At 33.3% G+C, this 25,424-nt stretch overlaps 1 protein-coding gene across 1 annotated transcript in view; it reads right to left on the bottom strand.

Moving 5' to 3' along the window:
• The window catches only part of LOC132744567 (uncharacterized), a gene marked incomplete at its 3' end in the record, with an annotated part of 65,527 nt that overhangs the window by 15,069 nt on the left and 25,034 nt on the right, over window positions 1-25,424 (bottom strand). The window contains exons 7-9 of the mRNA XM_060733356.1: window positions 2,189-2,407; window positions 1,511-2,142; window positions 674-731 (exon numbers count right to left, since the gene is read on the bottom strand). Coding sequence (XP_060589339.1) covers window positions 674-731; window positions 1,511-2,142; window positions 2,189-2,407 — 909 coding nt within the window. The remainder of the gene's footprint in view (window positions 1-673; window positions 732-1,510; window positions 2,143-2,188; window positions 2,408-25,424) is intronic.

Here is a 25,424-nt window from a genome sequence, read left to right on the forward strand (position 1 = left end):
AATTACTTTAGTTATGGTTCTTGTGCACTCCACTTTCTCTCAATGTGCTTGATCATTGTATGAAGTTATATTGAATTCCAACCATTAGTCTTCAAGTTATACTTCGGACAAGCAAAATGCAACAGACCGCTGGACCGACCGACCACCAAGTGACTCCTATAATTACCCCCCTAAACTTCGTTTCGGGGGTATAATAAAGAGATCCTAGCAGCAGTAAAATTTTTTACCCCAGGTGCATCATTTATATAATGTTTGTAGTGGACCATAAGGTAATGAAGTGTATAAGCAACTAGTATGTCCCCATTTAAGCTTTATTCATACCAAGTGTGAATCACTTTATCTGAACTGTACTGTAGAAAAACCAGTTTTCAGCTTCCAGTGTGTTCCCTATGATACTAATAAACCATTATTACACTTACCCTGTGTAAGGTTTCAAAAAATCATTGAAAATAAGTAGTACTTTTTACTCTGCTTTTTCACTTGCAACATGTTTCAATTTATATGACTGGCTTTGCATTACAAGTATTAATTAAAATATATCACATCTTATAACTTAAGTTAACTGTTAAAGAATTAACAATTTTACTATTGCATAACAAATACAAAATTTAATTAACTTGCTGCTTAATTTATAGAATAATTATTGAAATAATATGAAATCTTGTAATCTTACAGTGTCAATTACAGACTTCTTTACTTTTGGTCTCTCTTCCGGAACAGTCTGTTTGTTACTGTAAAGTAAAAAACAGAATTTATTGTACATGTAAACACTTTAATAAAAAAATTTTTTAAATTATTTTGATATTGTATAGGATGTTTTAACCTCAAATGATGAAAACCTAATATATAAAAGATCTGCATGGACTAAGTTATTATATATTTTATTAAATATTTTAACAGTAACACAACAACAATAAATTGCTCATACCATGAACATTTAGTAACACCATGGAGTTCAAGCATAAATATAAATTTATACTACCGTTAAAGGTGTTGTTTCTTGATACCATCTATGACACAGGCGCTTGGGGTCAGATCCTGCCCCCCAATGTGATACGCCCATGTAAACCATTTATCAAAAATATTTTGAAAATTTAAACACGAATGGGACATCTGTTACAACGATAAAACTGATTTTCAAATTTTTTTTACAGATATGAAAAAAATACCGTATTTTACGGCGTACGGTCCATCAAGTCTCAATTAATAAAGTACTATTGAGACTTGATGGTATACAGTATTTTTTTCATGTATGTAAAAATTGTTTGAAAAACAGTTTTTTTGTTGTAACAGATGTCTCATTCATGTTTAAATTTTCAAAATATTTTTGATAGTGTTTACAGGGGCGTACCAAATTAGGGGGCAGGATCTGACCCCCAAGCGTCTGTGGTCTATGACACATTGTAAGGATCATAATAAAAACAAAATTCATGTCGTTCATTAAATTCCATTTTATCTTGTGGTCTTTTTGGGTTTTTTTTTGTTTGATTGAGAAGAATTACAAGCTTACCTTGTGTTTTGCACCACCTGTGTAGATACTGGTTTAATTGATAATTGAGGCTTTATGTCATAAAGCTTGTGCTCAGTTGCTGATGAATCCTCTCGGTGCGCCTTTGCACACTTGTTGCACATTTTTGTGAAACAAACTTTGCAATATTTTACAGGTGTAGCTTGCTGCCCCAATTTCCAACAAACATCACACAGTTTGTCAGTGTCTGGAAAAGCTAAGATGAGAGTATGTCCACGAGTGACCTTCTGTTTAATATGAACCGATTTACAGTCAGTACACTGAACTTCATCGCAGTCAATGCAAAGGTAGACAGCTTCTATATTCTCTTTGCCATTATATTCACATGGTTCGCACATGGTTTTTCCTGGAAGGTCTTCATGTACTGATAATGTGTGTGTTCTGGTCGCCTTTTGCGTTCTGTGAACATTGCTGCATGTGTCACAGTAGACCTCTTCACATTCCTTACAGCTCATTGTGGCAGGGTTAGTGTGCTGCATAAATGAACAGGTTGTACATAAAAATACTGCTCTTGGTGCTTTTGTTGGAGATATACAATCATTTTTAGACCATGCGTTTGCTTGTACGCCTTCTTGTGAACAATGAAACAGAGAGCATTCATCACAGAAACTTTTCTGTTACATTTCAATGCATAACTTGGCAGCTGTTTGCTTATGTTACTCTCTGCACAGGGAAATCACATTTTAGTGGACTACCCTCTTCTGTTGAAAAAGGAAAGCTTCTTGGACTCTTATTATTTTCCAAATTGATGAGGTGACCATCATTTGATCGTTCATCCACTCCAGATTCAACTTTTGGACTATCTGGAAGCTCAGCTTCAGCACAAGTGTCACTGTCATAGTTATGACTTTCTGATCCATCCATATCTTTGTTTATAATCTGGAAAACATTGTATCACAATAATACATACATCTAAAACAAGGGCCATCAGTGATGACATGACTTGTGTCCCCTCATTAAAGTCAATCACATGTTGCAGCTTCTGTATAGCAGAAGACCAAAAAATCACTAACAGGACAAACCACTTTTTTTTAATTCAAGGGCAATAACCCATCTGAAAATCACTGAAGCAAAAACCTTAAGTATTATGCACAAGTACTTGACCTACAAATCAATCCTGTAAAGTTTCATTGAAATTGCATAAATGGTAAAAGAGGAGTAGTCCTGATAAACTTTATTAAAACCTTTTTCATTCAAGGACCATAACTGGGCCAAAAATCATTCAAGTGAAAAACCTGTGTACTTGACCTACCACTATCAATCCTGTAATGTTTTTTTTTTAAATTGCATGAGTGGTAAGAGGAGTAGACCGGACAAACTTTAAAAAATAATTAAAGGTTCATAACTCCATCACAATTCATTGAACAATAAAAAAGCCGATAATATTAACAACTAGACTTGGCACTGATCATTCTTGTTAAGTTTGGATGAAATTGCACTAGTAGTTTTTGAGAAGTAGTCCAGTCAAGCTTTCGTGTATCTGGCAACACACAAAGAAAAAGCACCCTTTTTTTGTTTTTTTTTTTTTTCATTTTAAGGGGGGGGGCCAAAAACTTCCAAGTTTTTTTCCCCCCCCCAAATTTCATATATTCAAAAAACCCCAGGAAAAAAAAAAACCCAAAAAAATGCAATATGTGAAAGGACTTGAGCTACAGATTAATCCTGTAAAGATTAGTGGTATAAGAGGAGTTGTTCAAACAAACTTTAAAAACAAAAATTAACTAGAACTATCACTAAATGTGATTAATACCTTCACAAGACTGCTTCGGAAATGAGGATGTTACTAGTAACAGAATACGTTGTAAAAGAATTGAAATATAGAGTTATATATTGGTTTTGGGCCATTAAAGATAGTTGTGGTTCTTGTATGTTGCATTCCCTTCAATGTGGTTGGCCATTGATGAAGTTTTATTGAATCACTCTGTAATAAGTCCAGAAAGACAAGGAAAAGGAACAAGGGCAATAACTCTATAAATACTTAAGATGGAGTTATAGTTCTTGTGCACTGCACTTCCTCTTATTGTGCTTGACCATTGTATGAAGTTGTTTTGAATTCCAACCAGTATGTTTTAAGTTATGCTCCAGACAAGGAAATGTATCAAAGGGCAGTAACTCTGTATTTTGTCATAATAGAGTTATGGCTCTTGTGCACTGCACTTCCTTTTAATGTCCTTGACAACTGTATGAAATTGTATTGAATTCCAAACAGTAGTTTTCAAGTTATGCTCTGGACAAGGAAAAGTAACAAAGGGCATAACTCTGTAATTAGTCAAGATGGAGTTATGGTTCTTGTGCACTGCACTTCCTCTCAATGTGCTTGACCATTGTATGAAGTTATATTGAATTCCAACCATTAGTCTTCAAGTTATGCTTCGGACAAAAAAAAAAAACAATGGAAAAGTAACAAAGGGCAATAACTCTGTAATTAGTCAAGATGGAGTTATGGTTCTTGTGCACTGCACTCTTATTGTGTTTGACCATTGTATGAAGTTGTTTTGAATTCCAACCAGTAGTTTTCATGTCATGCTCTGGACAAGGAAAAGTAACAAGGGGCAGTAACTCTGTAATAAGTCAAGATAGAGTTATGGTTCTTGAGCACTGCACTTCCTCTCAATGTGCTTGACCATTGTATGAAGTTATAATGAATTCCAACAATTTGTCTTCAAGTTATGGTCCGGACAAAAGAAAGTAATGGGAAAGTAACAAAGGGCAATAACTCTGTTAATACTTTAGATAGAGTTATGGTTCTTGTGCACTGCACTTTCCCTTATTGTGTTTGACAATTGTATGAAGTTGTTTTTAATTCCAACCAGTAGTTTTCAAGTTATGCTCCGGACAAGGAAAAGTAACAAAGGACAATCACTCTGTAATAAGTTAAGATGGAGTTATGGTTCTTGTGCACTGCACTTCCTCTCAATGTGCTTGACCATTGTATGAAGTTATAATGAATTCCAACAATTAGTCTTCAAGTTATGGTCCGGACGAAAGAAAGCAATGGAAAAGTAACAAAGGGTAATAACTCTGTAATTACTTTAGATGGAGTTATGGTTCTTGTGCACTGCACTTCCCCTTGTTGTGTTTGACAATTGTATGAAGTTGTTTTTAATTCCAACCAGTAGTTTTCAAGTTATGCCCCGGACAAGGAAAAGTAACAAAGGGCAATAACTCTGTAATTAGTCAAGATAGAGTTATGGTTCTTGTGCACTGCACTTCCTCTCAATGTGCTTGACCATTGTATGTACTAGTTATATTGAATTCCAACCATTAGTCTTCAAGTTATGCTCCGGACAAGGAAAATGCAACTGACGTCTGGACGGACCGACCGACCACCAGGTGACTCCCATATACCCCCCCAAACTTTGTTTTTGGGGGAATAATAAAGGGCCATAACTCATAACCATAAAATGCTGACAATATGCACAACTTGATTTAGTACTGACCATTGCTGTAAAGTTTGGATGAAATTGCACTAGTAGTTTATAAGGAGTAGTCCGGACGAGTTTTCTGACAGACTGACTTACTTACAAAATGGTACTTATGAGATTTTTTCCTTTGATCTTTTTAGCCATTTTTAGTCACACAAAGCTTAAAAAAGACACAAAAGTAAAAACGGGAATTTACTGCTACCTGTTGTTCTCTAAGTCACACAAGTACCTCTGGGTTTGAACTGACAGACGGACTGACAGACAAACAGACGATGAAGAAGTGATCCCTATAACTAGAACTGTGTCCAAAGGACACGGATGCCCCCACTGACAACATTTATATGGTATAAAGTGAAAAAATCAACAAAGGGCCATAATTCTGTTAAATTTGGTCGCAGCAAAAATTCCTTCCTTTACTACCATCTACACATTAAGGTTGTTCATCCCTGGAAGTTTAAGCAAAATCTGCCATCCGGTTTAAGAGGAGTTGCGTTCACAAAATTTCTATATAGTATATAGTGAAAAAATCAACAAAGGGCCATAATTCTGTTAAATTTGGTCCCAGCCAAAATTCCTTCCTTTACTACCATCTACACATTTAGGTTGTTCATCCCTGGAAGTTTAAGCAAAATCTGCCATCCGGTTTAAGAGGAGTTGCGTTCACAAGATTTCGGGACGTACGGATAGACGGAAGGACGGACTGACGTACGGACGGTTGGACAAGTGCAACGCTATATGCTCCCACTCTGTGGGGGCATAAAAAAGGTTGTATGATCCCTCATAAGCAATTTAAACAACAATATTATATGAAGACTCAGGGTTTGATTGAATCAATTCATATCAGAATAAATGTACAACATTTCTCTAGCACTGAATTTTAATCAGTATTCTATCTTTAATACTATTATGTACAAGAAGACCATGCAAGAGATCATCCTAACAAATATAAAAGACATATATCCCTAAATAGAGGATGTATAGGCAAAAGTGTAAAAATCTGTATTAAGCACAAGTGACCTTGTTCCAAGTGACCCCTACCTCAATTCCATGCAAGTTATCATCCTTTCGAAATATGAAAAACATCAGACAATAAAATAAAGGCTATATAAGCAAATGTGTAGATATATTAATTTTTGGCACCCTTGACATTGACCCACTGACCCCTTACTCAAAGGAAGAATTCCATCCAAGTTATCTTCCTGTCAAATATGAAAGACATCTGTCAATAAATAAATTAAGGCTGTATGGGCAAAAGTGTAAAAATCTATTTTTAGCATAATTTTGACCTTGACTCTAGTGACCCCTTACTCCACAAAATGTTAGAGGACCATTGAAGATACCCACCTGCCAAATACAGAAGATATCATTACTTAAATAAATCAAAAATTACTATTTGGAGAAATTTAAGATAAATCCAACCTACCGGGAATAGTTTTACCAAACAAGGCCCTGTTTTCAAAGTGATAAAAAAGGGAAATAACTGGGAATAATGGATGACACAGTTATATAACTTCAAACTCTTCACAGCCGTTACATCACGCTTTGCTACTTTAAGCACTGCCACCACTGAAATCACTTGACGATAGTTGTATCATGTGACAAAAACATGGCGGCAAGTTTCAGAACGCCAAGGATCCCATATCCAACTGGCAGATTTATAATTACATCCTGACCTGATACATGTAAAATGTGTTCAAAACACTCAATTTGTTTACACTTTAAAACAAATGCCGGATAAAAATCTTGCCCAATTGTGCAATAACTGTCTTACTTCAGTCATTGTTTACTATACATACGGTGTCTGAGTGACAGTGAAAATACCTTATACATATATTTTTTACATTCTTGTACATTAAGCACGAATTTAATGAAAGAAAACTAAAATGATATAAAGTATTCTATTTTAAAATTAAAAGTGAAAAAATATATTCGGCTCTCTGAAGCTGAATTTACTTGTGGTGGAAGAAGTTACTGTACTGATCAGGGGAAGTAACCGTTGCGGGGAGTTTTCAAGATATAACTTAACAATATCATCAACATTGTATTGATAAGTGTCGAAATTATGAAGCCATTTAAGTATATATAGAACTGAAGATATATTAACTCAAGATAAATTATCTAACTTGTTGGTTTAGGTTGTAGATATACTATGCTCATACTTCTATTGCAGAAATTTTTTGAAATCTAGTAATAAGTGAATGATTGTACAAACCAGGTTTGGGAACTGTAATTTCTCTATTACTTGTCAAATGAATTTGGTTCATTTTTATAAAAGAACTGCCAGTTTTTTTACTGGCACTATGTAATCATACTGTGATTACCTGTAGTGTAATGTGAAGTTGATCACTTCATTAATAACAAGGTCATTATATCAGCCAGTTACAGCAACAAAAAGAAAATTTTAATAATTTTACCTTTAAGGTCAAGGTCATTTATGAGTGAAGGTCAAGTGAAGACAATTCATCAACAACATAAAAAGTTATGACCACAGTTAAAGATTGCGGATGACAATGGCAATGGGTAAACGCAGACATGACTGTGACAGTACCTCTATTTTTTTCTTCAAAGGAACATAATAGCATGTTGATAAAACTTGACATAAACAGTTGCATTTATATTCACATTGCATTGATCTTTCAAGATACCTCTACAAATTCTTGAAATGGGATGGGACGGGAACAGGCCGGACAAAGTGTCAGATTCCTATATAGTCACCAAAACGATGACAGGTATAATTATCAAATTTACCAGCTTGTTAGACACATCATCACAGTATTTTACATTTCAACTTCATTGATAATAATTAACTACAAAGGATTATTTTGTATTTTACTTGATATAATGGCTTAATGAAGTTAATTTATGAATATTTAGTACCCATCAATGATACCAATTGTAATCAATGCATTTTGTACATGTATTTGATTACCAGATTAGGCCGAAAATAAAATTTAATTTGTTTCCCCTTCCCTGTAACCTACCAAACAAATTTGCCCCTTCCCAAAAGATTTTTTCAGGGTCTTAGTAATAGGGGATGAAAGTATTTTTTTCTTTCAGAGTACTATAGGTATAATCTAATCTGATATTTTAGACAGCTAGCATAGTCAATAAATAATGTTGCATAATGTCAGTTGTGAATATGGTAATGCATGTACAATTATACCATTGCACTTAATAAAATAATTTGAATAGTTCATTATACATATATGCAGATTATTTATTTTTATGCACATATAACAGAGCCATGCAAAATTCCAACTTTTGTTTTTGATGTTAATTTATGATAAGTAATAGATATACCATTGCTGCGTTGACGATTTCTGGGTTTGCGTATATTATACCATAATCACGTGACCTTTCTTATGCCTTTAGCTCACGAGACGAAGTCGAGTCTCGTGAGGTTAAGGCATAAGAAAGGTCACGTGATACCTTTCTTATGCCTTAACCTCACGAGACGAAGTCGAGTGAGGTTGCATAAGAAAGGTCACGTGATTATGGTATAATTTACGCAAACCCAGAAATCGTCAACGCACCAATGGTGTATCTGTTTTAACCTATAGCTCCGCCCAGAAACACTTACTCCTTCGATCTTCAAAACTGAAAATTATACCATAGTCTGGGTATGGTATAATTTACGGTTATTGGAAATTATACTTGGAAGAATTTTACATAAGAAGCGCTGAAGAGCTATAGGTTAACACAACTTATTGTTATTTTCTGAAAATTAACCATTTATATTTAGAAATGTCCTGCAATTACATTTTTGGAAACCCCTTATTCAAAGTTCATAAATTAGAACATTTCATTTTCTGAAAATAAAGTTTCCATATTTAGCCACAATAATCAAAATAATATTGTATTTTTGGAAAATCTTTTTTTCTCAGTTACTAAGTAAAAGAATGCAGCATTTTTCACATCATTTATACCAGGTTTTTTTGTATTGCTCTGTATAACAGATTACCAAAATTGGAGACCTTTTGTATTTAACCATAATATTACCATGTGTATGCTACACACTCCAGTTAACACACTTAAGGTATTTAAAATACTAGTAAATTAGAAATATCCCCCATTGAATGTGATGAACATTTATACATAGATGCTTGGGGGGTCAGACCTTGCCCTCCCCCCCCCCCCCAAACCTAAATTCGCTACTGTAAACTCTCTATCAAAAATATTTCAATATCTTAACGCAAATGGAACACCTGTTACAAAGATAAAACTGGTTTTCAAACAATTTTTACATATATGAAAAAAAATACCTTTTCGCCATCTGACAAGTCTCAAATTTATTGAGACTTCATGGTTTTTTCATTTTTTTCATATATGTAAAAATTGTTTGAAAACCAGTTTTATCTTTGTAAAATATGTCCCATTTGTGTTTAGAGAATAGATATTAAAATATTTTTAATAGAGAGTTTACAAGGAGGTATCAGGGGGGGGGGGGGGGGGGCAGGGTCTGACCCCCTAGCGTCTGATTTAAAAGCATCTGCCTGTCTGGAAAATTCTTTTAAAAGCATATTTTGACTCTAGAAATTAGTAAACATTAAGTTGATTTTCTTCGACTTTTGCCATAAATGAAATGTAATTTCAAGACAAATTTAATAAAGTCTGAAACTTTGTGAAAAAACAGAACACTTCCATTTCAAAATGTGCACCTAAAATGCACCAGATTTCATTTTTTTTTTTGGGGGGGGGGGTGGGGGGACTCTGGGGAGTGCATCAAGACTCCCCTTAAATGGAGAAGTTTGGACATTCAAACATTAGCCCCCCCCCCCCCCCCCCAGCAAAATATTTCTGGAACGGCCCTGATAGTTGTGGTAAAATAAAATAACATAGGCCCTATCTCAATCAATTGATAAATATATCATTTAAACACTACCAGAAGTCAGTATAAATCTTCCTTCAATGTCATTCATAGTCCCAATCAATCATTCAAAATATCTGACATCACAAGTTAAAAAACTTTCTTTACTTTTTAGAGGCGAGATATTGCCCAGACACGAAAATAGCACAATATCTCGTCGCGCAGTACAATTATAGTTGGTCATATATTGATTGGTCTTATTCCCAAACACGAACACGAAAATTTCATGCTAGATTCTACGGACAACTTATCTTGCAAGGGGCTAGATACCTAGCACAAAAATACATTGTTTCTAATTCTTCCATAGGTTGCATGATATTCGATAGTAAATAAAAGACGAAATTTAAATAAAACATCAGCCACAAATTGACCAATGCAAGTAAAGAACTGAATTCCATTCGGCGCGACCGTGTACGTGTGACATAATTATTGTTACATGTACAATAACAGTATTTACAAAAAATATATAGATCTATTATATTTTAAAGACCTGTCAAAAGTAAATACAAGACGCATACAAACATATTTAAAAACATTTAAAATAGCTTACATATTCGTTCCGTGCAGTTCCAACCAAAGTGACATAACTGGACATGCGCAATGCAATTTCATTTGTTCATTGTCGGAATTTTCCAATAAATTACGTAGGCTGTATACATGTGTCGGAATTTCCCAATAAATTACGTAACTGTAAACATGATTTTATTTTTTGAAAATCTATATTTGTACAGGCTACAAGTCAACACATGCATTGCAATGAAACATACATTTGGAAATTTCCGATAAGTAATATTATATGCCAGATAAGTACTTATATAATTTCTTTAATATGAATTGAAATAAAGTGATTTTTACAGATTTAATACCGGAAGTTAAACATATAAGGTATACTCGGTTCCTATGATATCAATGGTTCTATGATATCAAGGTATTTAAATTTTCTGTGACTGCTAGTAAAAGCAACACATGATGATGCTAATATTTGTAAAACTTGCACACTAGATTCATTTTCATCTGTCAATAAACTTAATTTGATGAATAATGAATGTATTTGTGGCAAGAAAGCTATTTTATAAAACCTTCATATTTGACTACCATTTTCCTTAATGGTATTTACACAGTCAATTAAAATATGTTATAAACACATATACTGACATATAGTCTGTTCATATAGTTTTAATTTTATAGCAAGTTAACTGTTGGAAGATTTTCACAACTTAACTTGAAAGTTTTGACCCATCTATCCTTCCATACTTGCTTTTTTGGGGATTACCTTGATACCGTAGTAACCTCCTCTGAAATTACCCAAAATGGCAGACATTGAAAATATTCTAAAAAATGTCATTTCTATTGGTTCTTTTGAAATAATTTTTGACAAACAGTTCTGGAAAAGGTTCAATTATAAGATGGAAGTGAAATCTTATTCATTTATGATATTTATATTTAAATATTTTCCGATAAACGTTAAGTACCGTGATATCATAGAACCCCGGGCTAACAACTAAAATCAAAGCACAGAAGGCGCTGAATTTGTTTGGGTCTCAGAATTTAAGAAAGGTACAGGTTGTGAGATTATATGTATAGTGCCACCAATGCTTTCCAGCGTTTTAACTGTAGTAAATTGGCTATAAGACTAATTGCAACACTGATATTCAATCTAATGTTTATTTGACTTAAACAATTTGAAAAAAAAAATGAGTTGCCTTTACTGGGATTTGAACTCCAGACCTCTCGCTTCCTAAGCGAGCGCGAAAACCCTTCAGCCACGGTGAATTTATATGTGAACGGCCTGAAGAAAACCATATTATTCTAAATTAGGGCTTGTAACGACTTTAACTGTTGTTTAACACAGATGTAAATAATCCTGGAGCTTACTATAAGCATGTATACTTATAAAGAATCAAAGGGCTGCAAGTTCTTTGGAATTTTCTGATCTTTGCAATCTAAATCGTACTGTATATCTGTATGTATTTTCCTGTATAAGTTTATTTTTATGTATTATAATTCATTTTGCTAGGCACCAGAGCTACTTCCTTAACAAAGACACTTAAAAAAGAATTTAAAAAAAAAAGTTTCCTCGACTGGAATTTGAACTCCAGACCTCTCACTCACTAAGCGAACGCGTTACCCCTGTACCACGGAGAAGTTATACAAACATTGCCTGAATAACATCAAGTCATTCTAAATTTAGAACTTCCATTGCATTTCGGGTTTGTAATCCTTATTAATTTCGAGGTATTTTGTTCAGGATAAACCTGTTGTATAAAATTGAATTAATAATTTAGCGAAAATCTTCTCGCCCAATCAGTGCGACATGTAGAATCTATATATTCCACTACTCGGTTTGTGTAGTATTCGGTAATCGACATCGCTAAAAATAGTATTTTCATTGATAAAATCATATTCATCCGCGTAATTTGTAATTATGCATTTATTGACAATTCTATAAGCCAACGCTATTTTTAAACTTTTGATGCGTTGATATTTGTTGGATACTTGTAACAAAATAAAAATATTTCTTTCTTTTAAATCGCTAGTTTTAAGCTGTTTTGAGAACTACTTGTTGTTAGGTTTGTCGTAAACTTCTGTGTCAGAGATTGAATGTCCGCTTTGTATTTACTTATTTTCGATCAGAAAATACAATAAAACAATATTAGAAATCTTCGACCATTCGGGAATTATTTTGCTTGCAAATTAATGCGCCTGTCTTTGACCATCTTTACGCAGTGATCTCCCCTGAATTTTTCGGCGTTAGTGTACATATAAAGGGAAGTAACCGCTTCAAAAAAGTGGACTACTTTCGGCATTTGCAATTAGCAGCATTAGACTCTGAAATTTCGCTACCATTATTTGTTTGGTCTGACGACCCAAACAAATAAAAACACATGCTTATAAATAAAACTATGGAAAGCCACTTCTGCCATTGACGTATAACTTTACTTTACAGAAATATAAATTATTAAGCAAATCAGCTGTACGGCTACTTTTAACACGATAACGTAAACATTTATAAATCGGTCGTACCATTATGATATTATCACACAGTATATAAATGATTTGTACCCCAACGGGATCTTGTGAGAAGATCTCGCCATCAGTTCCGTGAAAACAGGCGGGATGACCCAAAAAACTTTTTAAGACGGTTTCATTTAATCTGTGAAGTTATGCGAACATTTGAACATGTGAACATTTTTAAAAAATAGTTTAGCTTTGCTTATATATGCATCCATAACCTGCTTCGTTAAATATATATGCGCATTACCGTTTTTCGCTTTATATTTTGTCTTTGTCAACACACGCCGATTACACAAGCAAATTTATGCCTAAAATGGTTTTACTTCGAATTCACTATAACTCATATCTGAATCTAAACTTTATTGTCTTTACCTCATGTTACCGGACAGACACTTGTATAGATATTTAAACATAACTTATACTCAACATCACTAATTCTGCGTCATCGCTTATTTCACGGTAATTGCATATTTTCATGTGACCAGTGTTAAAATTGGTCAGAATGGACACATTTTATTTCTACACCTATACAACAAAGTTTTTGTGCAAAATATTTTAAATCTCTAGATTTTTTCGAACATTATTTTACAAATTTCTGCAAAAAGCAAGTATAAACAGTCATTTTCTAAATGTTCTTGTTTGCTGAAAAAAGAAATTTTGAGTTACAAAGTAAGGATAATTTTAATACTTAAATCAAGTAAAATAACATGTAGAAATTTTATCTGAAACATGAAAAAACTTAAATGTAACACCATTACCGCGATTTGAATGATGACATTTTTTTGAAAATGGCCGACATATGGTCTACGTTTGGTCCTTTAAAATTGCCTTTGACTGAATACATTGTTGTTTCCTTGTGCCATACGGCAGAAAATACCTATATGTTATAGCTTATGATAATTTTGTACCATAAGTTTCATTTGTTGTTCTCTTTCTGGTTTTCAAATCGTTATGTACGTAGTATAAAATATGACATGCGAAAATCCCGTATAAATCTATATACAGAAAAAAGAAACGCATCTTTAATTATTACTAATTATACAGTAGTAACATATGCAATAATTAGTTAAATATTGTTTACAAATTATATGGCCCTTTATTTAATATGTTACTATAATTAGCAATAAAAATGTTTTTCTTTTCCTGAATATGACATGCGAAAATCCCGTATTTGAACAGGTGTGCCAATAAGCCATATTGGCGCACTTGCCAAGTGTGCCAAACTCTTCTCTTGCTTCGAATCTGGTGACGCGCATTTCAGATGAAGTACGGGACGAAACATTAAAACATCATGAAATAAAATCCTGTGTGCCAGGAAAGTTGTGGAGAAGGTTATTATATGTACCTTTACATTTGAGCATCACGAAAAACTGTGACGTATCGTTTGAATGTCAATCAATACAACCGTCAATCAGTCATAATTATCAATTTATTGTTATTTTAGAAATTCAGAAAAACCAGCAGAAGTTCTTTTGATCTCAACATGAGTTATGGCAGATATACAATAGCATGGTAACTATTTATGGGTGGCAGGTGGTTCGGTTACATAGATTCGGGAGTTTGCGTAGCTTGTAAAACAATAAACAACTCAAGATAAATTTGTGTTGTGAAAGGGCTTTTATTTAAGCCGTAAACAAAGTATACTATAGTACATTTAAACATGACTAGAATAACAGAGACATATTAAAAGTAGAACTTATTGTTTTATCTGGGGAAACTAAAAGGGCTTTTATTAAAGCCGTAAACAAAGTATACTATAGTACATTTAAACATGACTAGAATAACAGAGACATATTAAAAGTAGAACTTATTGTTTTATCTGGGGAAACTAAAAGGGCTTTTATTAAAGCCGTAAACAAAGTATAACTATAGTACATTTAAACATGACTAGAATAACAGAGACATATTAAAAGTAGAACTTATTGTTTTATCTGGGGAAACTAAAAGGGCTTTTATTAAAGCCGTAAACAAAGTATACTATAGTACATTTAAACATGACTAGAATAACAGAGACATATTAAAAGTAGAACTTATTGTTTTATCTGGGGAAACTAAAAGGGCTTTTATTAAAGCCGTAAACAAAGTATACTATAGTACATTTAAACATGACTAGAATAACAGAGACATATTAAAAGTAGAACTTATTGTTTTATCTGGGGAAACAAATTCCGCCGTACAACAAACATTAAAACATAATTATCATAATAGAGATAAATTTAAACAAACAGAAATATGAACAAATTCCATCCTGAAATATGAAAACATCTGAATACATACAAATGTGTATAAATTTGTCTTTATGTGAATCTCGTTGTAAAAGAACAGTAACTTGTACAATTTTAAAAATAAAAATGAAAAAATTGTAACGAAGGAGACAAAAATTTAGGAGCTCTTCAAAGAAAATAATTGTGGAGGAGGAAAGGGAGGTGGTGGAAAACTAAATTTTTCATGTGAAACTATCAAAAGTTGTACTGGAATGAAAGCCACGCGCTCAACGAAATGAGTGAGTGCGCATGTGCAACTATATCCAAATATAGACATGCGTTACGCTGTTAGCTTACTGTAATATTCTAAGCTGTAAATACTATACATAAAGAGTACGGCTGCACTGTAAAATACCCAAAACCGTAATTACTATAACACAAAGAGCAAGGTGCTTCCGCCAAATTTATATGAACCACCTCGGCCATAAATCATTTTATGATAATAAAATATATTTTTATGGGTGGCAGGTGGTTCGGTTACATAGATTCGGGAGTTTGCGTAGCTTGTAAAAAAATAAACAACTCAAGATAAATTTGTGTTTGTAAAATAGTGCTGCAAATCAGCCCATTTTTACTAGCCTATTTAGAGGGGTAAGTGGTCTATGTCAAGCCAACAGCAAGTTTCATATACCAAAATGTTCGTCTGGATCTGTAGTTTCTGGAATGGATATTCATTTGGCCCAACCCCGATGCGAAGCTAAGATATCCAAGATGGCGTCAAAGATGGCCGCCAAATCCCTAAATATTCTAGTAATATTTACGTTTGGCTTATTTCCTTTTTTCCCAGTTTTGTAAATCAAAATTGAAAATTTTGGCATAAAATTTTCTTTTCAACTTACTCATGCTAATAAAGTTTGTCTTTATTGATTTTTTTTTTCCACGTTTTCAATCGCCTAATTTTAAAAAAAAAAAGAAAAAATATGTTGCAAACTGGGTGTCCTTTTCTGAAATATGTTGTTAACTTATTAGTTTTTTTTCTTGTTTAAAACTGAAATAAAATTCATGATTTCGTTCAATTTACAAGCTTTAAAACTATAATACAACATTTTGAAGAATAAGTTAAAATAAGCGAGCTATGGCAAAATGTGTTTTTATTGAATCTAAATTTCATATACAAAGTGGGTGGGGTATTACGAACGGGAAGTTCAACTTTAAATTAGATACTTTTTTGTTTTACATTATAATAGTGACATTAAAAAGATTAACAATTTTATTTAATTGGTTAGTGGATAAGACATCTTACCTTTCATAGAAAAATGCCCTGCATGTATGTCTAAATGTTGAAATATCTCTCATTTGTTTTATGCACAGAATAAGGAACTAATTTACTGACCTGCAATTCGGCATTCGCGTTGACCTTGTGCTAGCCTTTTGCTAAGGATTTGTTTGCAAGTTTGTTTCTCCTTAGCCATAAACATTCATCGTTAGTCTTCAAATGTGATTTTGATTATACTTGTAGGTCACTGTTTAAGACCCATAAGCTAAGCATTTATTAGGAAATAATAATATCTACTTATTAACTTACAGAATTTCTCGGACAAGATTTATCTCCACAACCATTGAGGTAATGCACTTGAAACTAAACACATCTTTGAGATCATTATTGTAGGTTACTTCCCTCTAGCATGTTTTTATTTCAAAGAGTTATACTACTTTATGAATAAGAGAATTTCTTTATTATGCAGGCTGTTGATTTTGAATATTCGAGCGTGCTGTCTGAGCATAACATATGATAATCTACCAATTGGACCACATTTGGAGTTTTGTCATTATTGATGATGGATATAATATCTAAATTAAAATATTATTATATAAATATTTTATATATTGAGTGAATTTAAAATATATATTATGAGGGCAGTTTCTTTTTAGCTCAACTATTCGACGATTAAGGACAACTATCCTAGTCGCCCGAGCGTCGGCGTTAAAGTTTGCATACCATCTCAAAGTCCATTGACAAATGGCTTTGAACTTTGCACACTTGTTTACCATCATGCCCTCACTTGAACACTGGATGAGGTCTATCAAGCATTTTGACAAGAAATATGCCCCCTTTTTCAAACTTTGAATTTACATGAACGCCTCAGATATTTTCAAAATTCCATCGACATATCGCTTTGAGACCTTGCACACTTGTTCACCATCATAATCTCAACCTGCGTACAGAGGAGGTCACTGTATCAAGCTTTTTTTACAATATTATGTCCCATTTTTTTACTATCAAGCACTGAGAATAGTCGAGCACGCTGTCCTACTGGCAGCTCCTATGTATGATTTTGAGCATTTTGTTTCAAGTTTGTTGTTAACTTTATGGGAGGAATTAAGAGAGCTTTCAATTGGACGAAAATAGCTTATATTTTCCCTGGCGGGTACTTGATAGTAATACTATGTGCCAGGGGGGCATGCACTTTCCAGTACCGTCCATGCACAGGCTCAATCAACCGAGTCTGCAACAGCAGGTTAACAGTGTTATATTAATAGGTCCTTCGGGATGGTGGTCTGTGTGTCGGTAGTTTTTAATCCGGATCACGGCAGTAATCACACTGAATTTACCAGAGCACAGTTCAGCCATCGAATTGTTCCTGGGCAGGCTGTCAAGGAGTTTACCAGTACTAGTTGCCCTCACTTTCGCAAGGAACTGAAACTTCTGTACATAGCAGAGCAGTGGTACAGTGCGAATAACCTTTGAAACTATTTCATGATCAATCACAACGAAAGTGACCTGCCCCGTCCCGGAATCGAACACGGGTTTCCCGATTCACAGTCCAACGCTCTACCTATTGAGCTAACCTGACGACTTGGTCCTTCGGGATCAACGATTGCAAAACTTTTATAGTTGAGAAATGGATACTACTTAGACGGGAGATATGGTCTCTCATGAACAGACCCCATCAAACTGAGTTTGAATTATCAACTTTGCCATGTTTAATTGCTCTCAAAGGATCGTCACTTTTCCTGATTTTTACAATGACATGTTAGCTTACTTTATATTTACTTTTATATTGTTACAAGAGGGATTTTATGTTAAGTCTCTCTACTATTTCACAACCGGAAGCTAAACGTTGCATTAAATAGCACTTACCGCTAACTAGATGATATCCTTAACATGAATAATCAAATTTGTTCAAGTGAAATCTTAAATATTCCAAGTGAACGTAAAATGAAAAAAAAACTCTTAATATTTTCAAATTTAAACATTTCTATCATTAACAATAACATAATAACTAAAATCTATGATAATCGCTTTTTTAAATAACGTTTTTTACTGTTCACATGTACTTCATGCAACATTATATTGGGTATATATTTCTAAGTTAATTATTTGTCTGTGCCTGCTGTCGTGTGGATGATTCTAATGAACGCAATTTATTTCTTCTTTAATAAGGCTATCGCTATCATAAATTACGTAAATATTTTACAAAGTCCAGTCGTCGTAATTCAGATATATATTTAAAATTTAATTGTACACTAAAAACTCTTTTACGTCTAGGTATAAGCAGGCCTGATTTATGTGGAGATGACAGCTTATCTGTGGCATGCAGGCTTCATAACCTCTGATCCCCTTTAAAAATTCCATTTTATTAAGTTCCGCTCATTGTTTTCTTGTTTAGGGCACACACATTCTTGCTCTTGAAGACCATACGCCGCTTTTTATGGAATGACACTAACGTGTCACATTAAAGGTTCCATGATAACCACATTATAAGCGCGTCTGCGGTTGTTTTTAAATCCAAAAGTTCACCATAACCATGATTAAATGTTGAATTCTGCTTAATTCGGTGCTAGGGGGCGTCAACTGTAGTTTGCACTTGACAGTGCCGTTCATGAACAGGCTCAATCAAACCAAGTCTGCAACATTTTCATTTTTGAAACTTTTTATTTAATTTTTAAACTAAATTTTAATTAACGTCATTTTTGACGTTTTGTGCGTTCTTAATTGTTTTAATTTCGTCTTCTGTCTTCTGTCTTGTTGCTCTGCCTTCCTTTTACTTTGGTTATGGTAATTAGGCTGTACCTTAATTGCACATATTTACACGATCATGTATGTATTTCATTTATTTCGTCTAATGTAACCATAACAATTGTTAGAATTTTACTTGGCGTGGTTTTATTTTATTTACACTGTGTCGTCATATAGGAACATACCGGTAGTGGTAATTGCAAGTTACCATCCACACCCCCTAGCTCCGGCTTAGGCAGAATTCTCAATTTTACATAAACTGGTACACTTTAAGGAAGTGGACACACATATTCATACGAAAGTGATCATGGTATCTTCATTGTAAAATGTTCGTGCAATTTCACGACATACAACATATTGTCCACAAGAAATAGAGAACAATGGGCGAAACTAAATAAAATTGATTTATAAAACGGGATCAAAGGTCAAAAGCAGGTAACATATCCAAAGGGTTATCATACAATATTTATCCAAAGGGTTATTATACACTGTTTAAAAAGAAATACTAGTACTACACAACTCGAAAAAGCTCGAATAGAAGGAATTTAAATAACACAAACACAATTATAATGCCAAGCTGGATGATTTTCATATAAACATTATGTTTTATCCGACTACTATACATGTTTCAAGAAACCGAATGATCTATGTAGATAAAATATCAAACTTTTTAAATGACTGTTTTGTCAATTTAAGAAACTTTAAAAAATAAATTACATTTCATTTGACATAAAAAGGTGTGTAACATATAAATAAATGAACAGAGGTTGTTTTCAAATCCTTAGGTGAACTTACAACAAAATCATGCTTATTAGTCCCCTACCGGTTTACCGGAGGGGACTTTAGGTTTACCCTCCGTCCGTCTGTCCGTCCGTCCGTCTGTCAGTCCGTCAGTCCGTCCGTCCACAAAACTGGATCCCGCGATAACTTGAAAAGTACTGAAAATATTTTTATGAAACTTGGTATATGGATAGATGGCAGTATGGAGATTATGCACGTCTTTTTCTTTTCTTCCTTTGTTGAAAATTCTGGTTGCTATGGCAACAAATATGCTGAAAATATGGCAAATTTTACACATAAACTGGATCCAGTGTTAACGCAAAAAGTACTGGAAATATTTTTGTGAAACTTGACATATGGGTAGATGGCAGCGCTATGGCAACACATAGACTGAAAATTTGGCAAATTTTACACATAAACTGAATCCAGTGATAACTAAAAAAGTACTGGAAATATTTTTATGAAACTTAACATATGGGTAGATAGCAGTCTTGAGATTATGCATGTCTTATCTGTTCTTCCTATTTTGATAAAATATCAGTTGCCTTGGCAACAAATAGGCTTAAAACATGGCAAATATAACAATATTTGTGATAAGTCAAAAAGAGCTGAAAATTTTTATGAAATTGCATCTTTAATTCAAGAGTTATCTCCTCTTTAAGAATTTTGCGTTTAAAATGATATATTTTGGTAACAGGGATGTTTCAAATATTAACTTTAGAGTGTCCTCAGTCCGTCTGTCTGTCTGTTCATAAAAACTGTTTCCTGTGATCACTTTTAAAGAACTTTTCCAACAAATTTACTTAAAATAGAGAAAAATTGAAACATTAGTGAATGGCCAATAGCCCTTCAGAATGTTGATGGGGTTCTAACCGGTAGGGGACTTATGGATTGCTTGCAATACTATGATAATTGCTTGTTAAATTGGTAACACATTTTTGAACATATTTTTAGATCTGACAGGATACCTGTAAAAGTACCACACTTTGAAATCACCTTATGTTTATGAACTTACGTAAATATTGTCATTCCATATAATCAGTATAATCGAGGCGTCAGAGTTTCTCTAGATTTTTATTCATAGTGGGTGGGGTACGATTTGAACAATAATTCATTAAATAACCGGAAGCAAATGATCATATTCCTGGTTTATTATGTTAATCAGTTACATGGACTGCACTAAAGAAGCTATAATTTGACAGAAACACAAAATTTGGGGAAATAATTGATAGAACAAATAAGTACCAGTTACAACCTTACAATGAAAAACTATTTTAATGTACCGCCTCTCATTTTATATGTCTTACTGCATAATTATAAAGAAAGATTTCTTAAGATATGATATGAATACATTATAGCATTACTCTCATGAATACATTACAATAGTGGAATAACAAAATAAGTAATAGATATTTCTCTGTTTAAGTTAAGACAAGAGTATCATAGCAAAACCCATATATTTAGCATTATTTTACTTATTTACGTATAAAAAAGCAAAAAGCAATCTGTTTTCTCCAATAAAATTAAATCTCTTCGTATGAAACGCTTTAAATGATATCTTACGTGCAAAAATTTAACTTGAAATACAAAAGCGGAAACAAATATGAGCAAATATTAATATTCTAGAATATTTAGGGATTTGGCGGCCATCTTTGACGCCATCTTGGATTTTTAAGCTACGCATCGGACTTGAACCAAATGAATATTCATTCCGGAAACTACAGACCCAGACGAACAATTTGGTATATAAAACTTGCTGTTGGCTGACATAGACCACTTCGGTGTCATTTTACCCTATGAATTTGCAGCACTAAAAGGGCTTTTATTAAAGCCGTAAACAAAGTATACTATAGTACATTTAAACATGACTAGAATAACAGAGACGTATTAAAAGTAGAACTTATTGTTTTATCTGCATGATCTGGGGAAACAAATTCCGCCATAAGCATAAAGGCCTTAATTTAATTCCCAGAATCAGGTCTTTATGCCCGCCCAGACAAGCAAACTCCGGAAACCATATTAGATTGCCTTCAATCGCATAATACTGTTATAAGATAACTTTATTTTTATCAACTTATAGAAACGCCTGAAGCTTTGTCTAACACTATCTGGCTGAACAACATTCTTCACTTTGGTACAGGATCATCAAACAATGTTGTGGGGAGATGTTGAGCTACTCACAACAGCACCAGGGTGATAATACTTAGCTTTTCAGAGAGGCTGACTAAGACAAAAAACGGCATCGCTAGTGACCCTAGGAATTTTGTGCCAAAAATGTTCGCACAACCAGGTTTGTAAAAGTTTAGTGTTTTACTTTTACATTGTAGATCCTATATATGATATCAAAATCTTAAAAATCGTAATCTATACTAACAATCTACTAAAAAGACTGGATTTACACAGCTCATGTTAAATCTTGAAAACAGCTCATTAAATCAAATTAAATTTAAAATTTCGCAAACATTTCAACTATGAAAAAACTGTGTTTTATATAGATGGTATGTTTGAACGTGCTTTGTAGGTGACAAGGACTGTCCAGTTGAAATATACAAACGATATGCAGAAAAGCGCCCTGACAAGGGTTGAATCCTAACTACAAGCCAGGAAGTGACATTAGCTGGTTCATGAATTCGGCGATGGACAAAAACAAGTTAGGAGCAAATGTCATTTTAGAGAAAGCCAAACTGCCTGGTAGACATACTAACCACTGTGGGAGGAAGACAACTGTTACAGAACAACTAAGGAATGAAGTACCAGTCATTCATGATGCTAAGTTGGTTGGACATAAAAATCTTATGTCACTGAACTCTATAACACCATGTCTATAGAGCAACAGATAAGTGTCTGATAACGCACACGCATTGAACAAAATAACTGCATCAATATCTACCATCGCCAGCAAGGAAGAGCAAGAAATGGCTGATACCGAGTTGGATACCGCATCTCAAGAAATCGAACAAGCATTAAACAACATTGAACAATTTGAGCAAAGAAGTGGAGATATAGTATAGTTGCGCACATCTTCTAAATCTCCCTATAGTTCATCATCCAGATGGAACATTAAGCAAGTGTATTCAAGATAAAGAAACATCTTGTAGAAAATTTGATCCGAGTAAAATGTTTGTAAATTGCACATTCAATGCTTCAGTACATTTTGTGCTTAAATATCATGTTACATTGAAATCGAGAGGAGAAATTTAAAGGAAATGTATGTACATTTGTAAATGACATGAATAAAAAAAGAAATGATCATAAACGGCGCAGTGTTTGAATTTTATTTTAATAAACAGTCGATTTACTTATAACACAGATATGATTTAAAACACTGATTAATAGTTGGCCAATTTACCAAAACAATTGTGATACGATTCCTTTGCAAAACTGCAATCCTATAGGACAAAAATCATTTCAGACGCTAACGAATGTTGAAAATATATTGTACAATTATGACTTTCAGAATGTATTGGTAGAATAAAGGTTGTTTTTGTGTCTTTTTTCTCATTTCTGATTTTAAATTAGAGACAACACATCATTATTTTACAAAACTGGCAGGCAGATATAGACCTCCTCCCAATCTCTAATTTGTACATGTATAATAACTAAGATTTTGAAGAAAAAAAACTTAGATTCTTTACTCGGAAATTTCTAACTTTAACAGTAGAATGCGTATGCCTATATATTCATTATAAAAGCATTCTCGACGTTCAACACAAATCAAAAAGAGTAATTTTTTACGTTAGTAACATGGTAATCTGAAATTAATAAACATTTGCTGTTGTTGTTGTTATATTCGAACAATATTGTGTATTTTTTAACACTTGAAAATGATCTGAATTTTTACATAAAAGTTATTGGACTAGACCTATATCGAAAAAAAAATGGAACACGTGATAATGCATTTTTACTTTTCAGTTTATCAAATTTCAACCTTTATCCGATTTGACTGTGATGCCAAACATAATTTCTTTAATTCACAGGAATATATTTAAATATTTTTTTTCAAATTCTTGAGAAGTTACGATGGATGGTGAAATAACGCACATATTAACCGGTTCCTCGTTACACATAAAAATGCACGTCACGCATACTATTTGTCACTTCACAAAATTTATAAACACTGATGAGATTGGTATAAATAAAGTAACTTAAATTACGATTGTCATAATTGTAAGTGATTAACTTTGTCATGGTACTAAAACGTCCCGGTTGGAACTAGCTGGCAAATAACCGGTCAAGTGTCAATCAGTTTGACACTTAATTACTGCCTTACCAATCCACTTTCAAAGGAATACCAATTGTGTGATATTATGAAATACATGGGTAAATTTTTTATCTTTAACACCTTGCTGTTTCAATTCAAATTACTGATGAAAAAGTCATTTAATGATACCTTGAACAGAAGACTTTTGGTCATTGAATTATTAGTCCCGCTAATTTTGTAAATCTGTTATAAATATCAGTTCACGTTTCAAAAACTTCCCGCTTCAATTCATCTAAAAAATTCTGTTTTCTGTGTAACATAACTTGAATTAACGTCTTTTTAAGCCTTTAAATACGCTTTAATGTAGTATCGTTATTGCGCTTTTGCCCTACGCAGAATGAACATGCGCGAAATGCAACATCCGTGGCTGTGGAAAATCGTACTGTAAAACGGTCTATTGAAAATGATTGAAACACTAATAGACCTTTCATTTTTTTCATTGTTATCAATATAACTGTTTCAAAAAGTTGCATCAAAAAGTAAAGCCACATCTGCTTTCTTACTTTTATTACCACTTAAATAATCTTTCCTTTCCATTCATATTTCCACTTATCCCTTTTTTCAACCGTTGAAGTGTTTCTTGTTATAAGGGAAACGCGTCAAAAATGACAAGGCGGACAAAAACTCTCCCTTGAAAATGACAGGGTAGACAAAAGCCCTCCCGTGAAAATGACTGGGCAGACAAAAGCCCTTCCGCGGCAAAAACATATATATTCTTTGAATACTTTTTTTTTTCAATGCACTCAAATTATATTAAAATTGTATGATTATGAATATTTTTGTTTTTCATTGGCATAACTGTTTCAGCACATTCCTGACAGGCATCTGAATAATAAGTGCTAAAATCTTTAAGTGTATATTTATTCACGTAAATATGAAATGATTACTCCCATGTGAAGTTTAGATCAACCCTTTCGCTGCCAGAGGGTTATTGTTTTATTGATCACCTTTTTGCCAGAGGGTTTTCTAATAAATTACTATATTATTAATTAATATAATTATTATTATTTGTTATTAGTATTATAATAATTATATATGCTTCCAAATCTGTAAGTATAATAATAATTATTGTCGATGGTATAATTTTCTTTATATTTATTATTATTTTTATTATTATTAATTTATTATTATTACTATTATTATTATAGAAACGGCTAAAGCCGTCCATATGGCAAATACGCCGAAAATAACAGGGACGGCATAAGCCGTCCCCATGGCAGTGAAAGGGTTAATAGAGTAATAACAAATGATGAGTGAATGTGGCTATGATTTATTAACGTTATGCATTAGATCATGGCATTTTAAGCATAAAACAAGACAATT

The sequence above is a fragment of the Ruditapes philippinarum genome, unplaced genomic scaffold (assembly GCF_026571515.1).
Source record: "Ruditapes philippinarum isolate M1 unplaced genomic scaffold, ASM2657151v2 ctg4574_1_1_1_1, whole genome shotgun sequence".
Lineage (NCBI taxonomy): Eukaryota > Metazoa > Mollusca > Bivalvia > Venerida > Veneridae > Ruditapes > Ruditapes philippinarum.